The sequence below is a fragment of the Penaeus chinensis genome, chromosome 39 (genome assembly GCF_019202785.1).
Source record: "Penaeus chinensis breed Huanghai No. 1 chromosome 39, ASM1920278v2, whole genome shotgun sequence".
Taxonomy (NCBI): domain Eukaryota; kingdom Metazoa; phylum Arthropoda; class Malacostraca; order Decapoda; family Penaeidae; genus Penaeus; species Penaeus chinensis.
In genome coordinates, this window is record NC_061857.1 from 2,121,957 (window position 1) to 2,131,956 (window position 10,000).

Consider the following 10,000-nt stretch of genomic DNA (forward strand, 5'->3'; position numbering starts at 1 on the left):
CTTGATGGATGGTGTCCTCACCAATGGCAGACTAGGGTCGTCATGGGATAGGAGCCGTTTCACCAGATCTCCGACCACACCTGAACTGGAGATACCAATGTTTAACGTTATATAATGAGGCACCCCCCCCCCCCTTAAATACTTACATTTCATCGAAGGTCTCTTGTGGTGAGCGGCCATTCGAGTATAAAGACCTAATCACTGCTCGATACTCCACTGGTTTCATTTTCACACCTGATCGCACCTTCACCGCTATAGTAGAAAACATGTTATGGAAATTAACACATGGCCTATAAAGATGTGCATCATTACACACACATGCACACACACAGATTTGCATATATTGGGTAAATCAAATCTAGATATGGTAGTGGGTGAGTTTATAGTAGATATGATGGCGGGTTGAGAACCATCAACAGTGATTACCTAATTAACTACTCCCCTGGGAAAGATCATGGATCAGCCACCCCAGTATGAGGTTCCAGTTAACTACTTGATGTCAAGTCTGAAAACTTACGAAAATAAACAAAATGTCGCAAATGAGGCATCACGAGGTTGCCCGGTTGCTGCATTCAACTGCAGGAATGCTGCGGTCGTCATCTTTCAACTTCAAACCAACTAATAAAAATCATATCGGCTAAATTATTTAGATCATAGTTATCCAAGATCGGATCAGAGAAAACTCAAAGTTTATACCAAACAGAATGAATATACAATGCTTCGGTTTGTTTGAAGTCAGATGGCCCAGTGCTGGCAACATTATGAAGAAACAGAAAGAATCCTCTTTTCAGGAGGTCAAGAACATAAAAATGGAGCAGCTCTGGTCCTAGACAAAAACTTTTCAAAATCCGTTCTATCGCTCTGACCCTAAAGTGACCTGTAAGTGTAAACTGCGTAGTAGCATATGCTCCGATTGCGGATACTGAAGACCAACAAATCGACAGTTTCTACAGCTCTCTTGATGAATTATTGTAGTCGTGTAAAAAAAAAAAAAAAAAAAAAAAAAAAAAAAAACAGTTGTAATCCTGAAGAGATGCTCTAAAGGATAAGGGAGATCACTGGTCAGCGTTCCTTTTTCTCCTCAACTTGCATCAAAGTATGTTTATGCGTGTATGTTTATATATATATCTATATCTATCTATCTATCTATATATATATATATATATGTGTGTGTGTGTGCGTGTGTGTGTGTGTGTGTGTGTGTGTGTGTGTGTGTGTGTGTGTGTGTGTGTGTGTGTGTGTGTGTGTGTGTGTGTGAGTGAGTGAGTGAGTGAGTAAGTGAGTAAGTGAGTGAGTGAGTGAGTGAGTGAGTGAGTGTGTGTGTGAGTGTGTGTGTATTCAGGCACCTATAGTCTGCTCTTGTTCTCTCCCTCTCCTTGTCTCTCTATTTCTCTACTGCTTGAGTACCCTATATGTGAGACATCGGTGCAGGGCTGAAGGGGAAGCAGTTGAGCATATGACTTTTTCATACGAGACGTTTGAAAGGATCAGCAGCCGGACACCGCCTTGTACTTTGTCTAGTAAGCTAAAAGAAGGTTGACGATAGGGGTGCATATTCTATGAGGATCACAGCAGCGTCCAGGGTATGAACATTCGGTAGCCAAGGAAGGGTTGAATGCAACTTTTACATTCAAGCTTTCCTGACTTAAGTTCCACCGTTATCAGAGACACTCGGGGCACCGTTCGTTTCCACACCAAGATGCCAACGGGCAACTGAAGTGGTAGCGTTTTCCGTTCAGGTGCGGTGCAGGAGGGAATATCAGGGGCGTTGTCGCAAAATCGGCATCGTTTTTTTTTTCTCTCCATCTTTTGCCAGTGTCCACGCCACAAGATAGGGCCCGATTGGAGACTTTGATTGACTGTGCGACGGTTGTCTTATGGTCGTTACTGTTGCAGGACACCCAAGGTCGTAGTCATCGACGGTATGACAAGCAAGGATTGCCAAACATTACCCCACTTTCCTTTTGACATTACTGAATTGTCCTGTCGGGATGTTGAAAAGATTCATTGGACGAGGTATCGGTATTGGGAGTTTTTTTAATAGATACGTCAAGGTTAATCTTAATTTAGGGCATTTTGAAACTGGAGAAACTTTTCATATGTCAATGAATGTTGTTTAAGCTCAATACGTATTGACTAGCTTCAGTTAAAAGTTATTGTGGAAATCATACTTGCATTGATAGTTTTACAATCTGAATGTAATATAATTTTGTGTAATTATAAGGAAAATAATGAACTGTGAATATGTATACTAATGAAAGTTATGCTGCAAATGAATATCAAGAAGTTGGTGAAAGTCTTCAGTAGTTTGCCTTTTGCTTAGGTCCAATAGTTCGCCTGTTCACATATGACTCGGTGTCTGTGGGATTAGTCATCCCTTACTCTTTCCTTCACGATGTGACATGGCAGCGATAGGACCTGTGGTAATATAGATGAATTCTGTTGTGCACTGCCACTACCTAATGGGCATGCATAGATGCGGTAGTGAACTTGTGGTAGGTGGTGGAAAACTACGTAGAGCAGGTTTATTGCTATGTTCTTTCAAAGAACGAGTTTCGTATTACTGAAGAGGCGACTTGAAGGATATTTAACTCAGAATTTAGTCAAAAACAGTCAAACTTCACGAGAAAATATCAACAAAACAGATAGTCTCTTTCAGTGTTCCATAAGGATCTATATTAGGCCCAATCCTGTTTATAATATTCGTGAAAGACTGTCCAAAATTCTTCAATACGACGATGATTCACAATTTCTCCACAGTGCTACTGTAAACAACTTGAGTAAATAGATAAAAAAAAAAAAAAATATATATATATAAAATATATATATATATTTATATATAAATATATATGTATATAATATATATGTATATGTATATATATAAATATATAAAAAAAAAAAAAAATATATATATATATTTATATATAAATATATATGTATATATGTATATATTTATATATAAATATATTATATATATTATATATATACACACACTCAAACTTTATACACACACACACACCACATATATATATATATGTATATATGTATGCATGAATATATGTATATATTATATATATAAACACATATATATATATTTATTTGTATGTATGTATATATGTATGCATGGACTATAAGTTTTTTTTTTTTTTTTTTTTTTTTTTTTTTTTTATTTTTTTTAATCTAACGGTAATCCCGTTAAGAATTACCCGCCTCCGATGTTAAATGTTAGGTTCCAGATGCTAAAGTCGAACATTACGCTTGGAATATCGTATACATGTAACCTCAAATTTTAAATTACTGTTTGTGTTGATTGCATTAACTTTTAGATTGGAATTTTCCCTTGTTTTCTAGTTATGAGCCATGTCATGATATTTTTATAGCACTTTTGTTTATCTATGTTAATTGCTTAATTCAGTTTCCCAATTTAAATACGGCCAAATTAAATGTGACAATTTCAGTTTGTAAACCTTTTTATATGCATTGCAACATTATTTAGATTCGAAGTGTTAGAAGGTATAGTTGGAACGTCGGGATCTGTCTCCTTTGGCCAAAAGATTTGTGAGTTCCCTTCGGAGCAGCCTCGGGACCTGAGCGGAAACTATTACCAAGCCTAAACTTACCAGAGAACTTCGGGTGAACTTGGAAGTCTTTTCTTGGATATACGGGATAGTGAGTGGTAACATTTGGCTAAATCTAAGTTGTAGCAGCTCTGACGCACATACAATCTCTATCCTTTATGCGATTGAAGAAAGAAAAAAAAGGACAGAGTTTATATTACATAAATTATATATACATACATATATCTATATATATATATATGTATATATATATATATATATATATATTATATATATATATACTATGTGTGTGTGCGTGTGTGTGTGTGTGTGTGTGGTATACATGTGTGTGTGTGTGTGTGTGTGGTGCGTGTGTGTGTGTGTGCTGAGTGTGTGTGTGTGTTGTGTATGTGTGTGTGTTGCATGTAAGATTGTATGTATGTAGGTGCGTATATCGTATTTCAAAGAAATTATCATCAATTAAATAATTACGTCCTGAGGAAGAGTTGTATACAATTTTATTTCTTTACAGATGAACAAAGAAAAAATACATGACGGAATGACCTAAGTTACAATAATTAACTGCAGGAACAAAATGAATAAGCTTTAAAAACCTCGTTACGAGCTAAAGAGAGATATGCAAAAATCGACTCGAAAAAATAAAAAGTCAAAGTAGAAGGAAAAGAGAGAAGATGAAGGAGTCCCATTACATCAATTCGCCCATGATGGGTGCGAGTGAGCGAGCATTGGCAATAGACAATGGTATTGGCGGCGCCATAAAGGCATTGGCGGGCCTCGCTTCCAATCGAGGGACTTTTGCGGGAAATGAATTACTATAGTTATATATATATATATATATATATATATATATATATGTGTGTGTGTGTGAGTGTGTGGTGTGTGTGTGTGTGTGTGTGTGTGTGTGTGTGTGTGTGTGTGTGGTGTGCGTGCGTTGCGTTATATATATATATATTGATATATATATATATATATATATTATATATGTATATATATATACACACAAAAAGTATTTTTTGTTATTATATACATATATAATTATTATATATTTATATATATATATATATATATGTATGATGTATATGTATATAATACATAGATATGTATTGATATACATATACAACATATTCATAATATATCTATAATAAATCAATATATTGTTCTATATCTATAAATATGTATATATATTATTATTTACATTATATAATATTCTACACACACATATCTATATCTATCTATCTTTCTATCTATCTATCTATCTATCAATCTATATATGTATATATATGTGTGTGTGCACACAAATTATATCTTATCTATATCTGTCTATTCGATTTATCTATATAAACAAACACACACACACACACACACACACACACACATACACACACACAACACACACACACACCAGACACACACAACACACACAACACATATATATATATTGCATATATATATATATATATATAATATATATATATATATCTATAGATATATTTATATATTTATGTATTTGTAGATATATATGTATAATATATATATGAATATATAAAGATCATATTATATATATAATATATATTATAAATATATTATATGCAATATAGTTTATAGATATATATATATATATATATAGATATATATATATATATATATTATACATACGCGATATATACGTTGCGTGCTGTGGTGTGTATTTTCGTCCCTGTGTATCAGTAAATGTCGGCTTATCTTTTGATGAGATCTCCAAGGATTGAGTAGAAAAATAATTCCTTCTCATTGTGTCCTTGTCTCCTTGGTTAATTGTCTTTACTAGAGATGGCTCCGCACTATACAAAGTCACCAAGTTGTCCATTATTAGTACTACCTATCTCACCTGATAATACTTTTTCCTTGATTCTTCGGATGTTGTTTTTCTAGTATCTAATGTTCTGTTAGAAATGCCATTAACATTCTAATAGTTATAATGTTAATAATAATAGCATCGTACTGAATAGATAAGTAGGAAATACCATTCTATGAGCAGCCCAACTTTCCCGCTCACCAATGATACTCTTTGTTTGTATGTACTTAAATGAAATCTCATTTCACAGTTTGGTAAAAATTTTTGGCATTTATTTCAGGTTATCCATGTAGTCCATTCAATATAATGTCTATGATACGTATACTTAAACTGCAAATGTCATTAACCCAATGCGACGGGCATGACGTGTAGTACGTGCTATGCCCACTGTGGAGTACTTGTATGATTGTATTTACACAAAGATGTACTACGTACTAACGTGTCGCAATGACTATGCCTGTCTCGCCATTTACCCTTTTCTTTGATTACCGGGATTATTCTACGTTATTTTTTTTCTGTTACAAAATGTTTATAACATTATAGTTATCAAATTGTTTATAATAAATAATAACACCATCGATATTATAGCATAGTAAAAAATACATTTTTCGCCAATTCAAATCACGTAAGTCACAGGATACTAATTTGACTCCTTTGTCGCTAAGCACTAGTGAGCCATCCATGGGCCGAAGTTCACAAAAATATTATAGAAAATGAGCACAGCATTTTCCCTATTTAAAAAAAAGGCATAGACACACACACACACACATCGATATGTGTGTTTACATATATACACACACACACACACAAACACACGCATATGTATGTATGTATGTACACACACACACACACACACACACACACACACACACACACACACACACACACACACACACACACACGCACACACACACACACACACACACACACATACACACACACACACACACACTTTTATATATATATATATTCCTCTATATCTCTCTTTCTCTCTCTATCTATCTCTCTATCCGTCTATCTCTCTTTCTCTCTCATCTGATCACCTGGCCTTGTTTGCGCTTCCCCGTTCAAACAGGCGCCGGATTTGGGATTTGTATAATTGCCGGCATCTGTCTGGGTCAAGGCTCGGAGGTCGCAGAGGGGGCTTGGGGGGGGGGGGCTGGTGGCATGGGAGGGGGAGCCTCTGGAGTATCCTCCCTTTAATTCCTTTTCTCTTTTTTGTCTCAGTCTCGCTGCATAGGTACTGATATACTGATTCCCTTATGGGGGGTAAAAATCTGTTATATGTCATCGTATTCCAGACACGTTTTCGGACACGCCTAAATACCCACAGTTCCGAGATTAAACAAGGATAAATATACATGAACGGAGGAAAGTCTCTTCTGGTCCCCTTGTGCCATTTATACCTTGTTTATCATATCTTATTATCATTATATATATATATATATATATATATATATATATATATATATATATATATATATATATATGTATATATTCCTTGCCACTATTTTTGTAATCCTATAGCTCTATATGTGAAGTGTTTCTCTCAGTCTGTCTGTTTGCCTCTCTATCGGGCCTTCCTTCCCTCAATTCACCCTCCCCCTTCTCTCTTTTTCTCCTTCCCCCCTGTCTCTCTCCCTCCCTCACTCTCTTCCTCTCCCTACTTTCTCTCTCTATCTCTCTCCCTGTCTTTCTCTATTCCCCCCCCCCTCACTCCTCTCAGTGCCTCCCTCTCGCTCTCTCTTTCTCAATCTTCCCTCTCTATCTTCCCGTCTCCCTATTTTCGTCCCCCTGTCACCCCTCCATTCTCTGCCTGTCTCACGAAAGGCCCGAGCGACCCACGTCTTTCCTCTCGCCCACAGCCATCCCTGAGGACCCCCTCCCCCCTGAGCGACCGAGGCGATGGCGTGCGTGTGGACGGTCGTGCTTCTGCTCCTCAGTCATGGCGGCGCCGGCGCTTCCACAGGTGAGCGAAGCTGACCTTTTATTAATGTCTGATGTGTGACCCCATGTTGTTGCTTGTCTTAAATATCCGTTTGTTTGAATGTGTCTCGATCTAAGTATGTCTATTTACGCATTTACTTATATATTAAAATAAATTTGTATAGAATATCCAAGTTTTTGGTAAAGTAGGGATAATTTTTCATCCTACTCAGAAGAAAATTTTGGAATATAAATCTGCATTAAGCTGAATATGTATTCAAACAAGGCTTGTCCTTTATAATGAAGTTGCAAAAGTTTTTGTATCTGAAGGTTTGTCAGAATATGCAAATCACTCATTGTATTTTTGTGACCTATTCATTTTAGTTTCAGTCCTGCGAACAAATGCTTAACATTTCTCTCTCCTCACAATAACGCCTACATCTTTTATTTTACGTTTCCTTTCATCAACTCATATTTTTCTTCTTCCAAGTCCCACATCATGACAACCCACCGCGTTCCAATGCAGCAATTTCATCTCCATGCAAATATCTGAATGTTTAAAGTCGTATTTCAAGATTTCTCTTACTCCAAAGATAATATAAGTCACTACCAGCTGCATGATCCTCGCTTTAGGTGTGTTTGCGTGCTTCCTGGTTGCAGTATTAAAGGTCACAGCAACCAGTGACACAGATTCACACCTACGCACTAACCTTCTCGCACATATTTCTTCCACCTTCACAGTGATATACATGATGTTTCCATCGCCCGCAATCTACCTTCTCACTTTCTTTCTCTCTCCTTCTCTCAGTCCATGGGTCTGTCTGTCCGTGTGACTGCCTGTCTGTCTGTCTGTCTGTCTGTCTCTCTTTCATACATAAACACACACCCAAACGTGCTTCCGTACAACATACGTCCATATCAAAGCTAGTCCCGAAGCAAAGTGGACGTTGTGGGCATGTTCATAGAGCACCATGCTTATCAAGCCGAGGGATGGTGCGGTAGAGTGGCCGGTTCCTTTCCGCCGTTGATCCCGGAATGCTGACGCCAGTACCAACGGCTGGGGCGACTGAGAGGGCATGACCGGGCCCGAATTCAGGACCTTGCAATTCCAGATATAGCACTCTATCACTGAGCTATGCCACCTCCATGTACAAAAAGAGAAAAGAAGGAAAATATCCAGCTTTGCATTTTTAGATGAATCGGTTCTTTGTAAAAGATGTATAAAAGAGGAATGAGAATTAATAACTTGTATAACTCGACGCCTTTCGATTAAAGGTTAAAAGAATTTTCACTTTTGGCTCACTTTTCGATCGACCTTGTATGTGAGTCAGTCAAACTTCATATACCATTTAAAACATTAACCGTGGTTTTTAAAAAAAGAATAAATAAATGAATGCGAAAGGACAACATTGCTTATACAAACTTATACATCCCCAGCGTTCACGGCCATCGACGTTCCTTATTCCATCTGCATTCTTCCCCGCATCCTTGAGTCTGGTTCATTTCCCTGAATCCAATTTTCATTTCTCAATCCAAATTGAAATACACTTCGAATTCTCTTTATATTCCCGCATGTGCTCGTTTATCCCTTTATTGCATGTAACCTTGTTCATTGCTCTTCTCTCCTAATTCTTTTCCTTGTGTATACTTCCTTCAATGTATCTGCGTTTCTCACTGGCGCGTCTTCCATTGTGTATATCTCCAAGGAGCAAAGGATTAGTATAATGAAACGCGGGTTTCGTCCCTAGAGTTTTCCACTTCATTGCACTTTTTGTTTCAGTTTGCATGAGAGGACCAAAAGATTTTACTTTACTGAACTGTTTGCTATGTACCTGGAATATATAAAAACGGAGAGAGATAATCAGAATGATAGACAGGCAGATGAACTAGAATAGCAGTAAACAGAGTGAGAAATGAAAGCTTTAGATAACATAGGCCGAAAAACAAAGGGCATTCACAAATCGATTCTGGGAGACAGATATATATATATATATATATATATATATATATATTCATATATGTAAATACACAAACACACACACACACACACACACACACACACACACACACATATGTATATATATATATATATATATATATATATATATATATATATATATACACACACATGTATATCACACACACAGATACGCATATATATACACATACACATACACATACATATATACATATATATATAAATATTTATATATATGTATATATATATATGTATGTATATGTATAGATATACGTATGTATGTATGTATGTATCTATATGTATGTATGTATGTATGTATGTATTATTATTATTATTATTATTATTATTACTATGTATCCATATATATATATGTATATCATATATGTATGTAAACATATATTATATAACCGATAAATAAAAGCAGACTTACGGATATATAAGCAAAACAATACAAAGATTGAGAGAGAGAGAGAGAGAGAGAGAAAAAAAAATAGATTAAGAACAGAAAAGGCAATAAAACAAAAACTGTTGTATTATAACGAGCTAGTTTATCGCAGTGATTTAGCCAAGAATAATGAGCAGTAACCTGCTTATGACGCTTTAATGTATAATGTCACAGGCTTTTTTTTCTGCTTTGCCGTTGAAATATAATTTTACAGATCGATTCCATATATATGTATATAT

At 35.9% G+C, this 10,000-nt stretch overlaps 1 protein-coding gene across 1 annotated transcript in view; it reads left to right on the top strand.

The window, feature by feature from the left end:
* The window catches only part of LOC125046905, a 73,720-nt gene that overhangs the window by 22,296 nt on the left and 41,424 nt on the right, over positions 1-10,000 (top strand). Inside the window, exon 2 of the mRNA XM_047644908.1 lies at positions 7,278-7,381. Coding sequence (XP_047500864.1) covers positions 7,318-7,381 — 64 coding nt within the window. The 5' untranslated portion in view covers positions 7,278-7,317. The remainder of the gene's footprint in view (positions 1-7,277; positions 7,382-10,000) is intronic.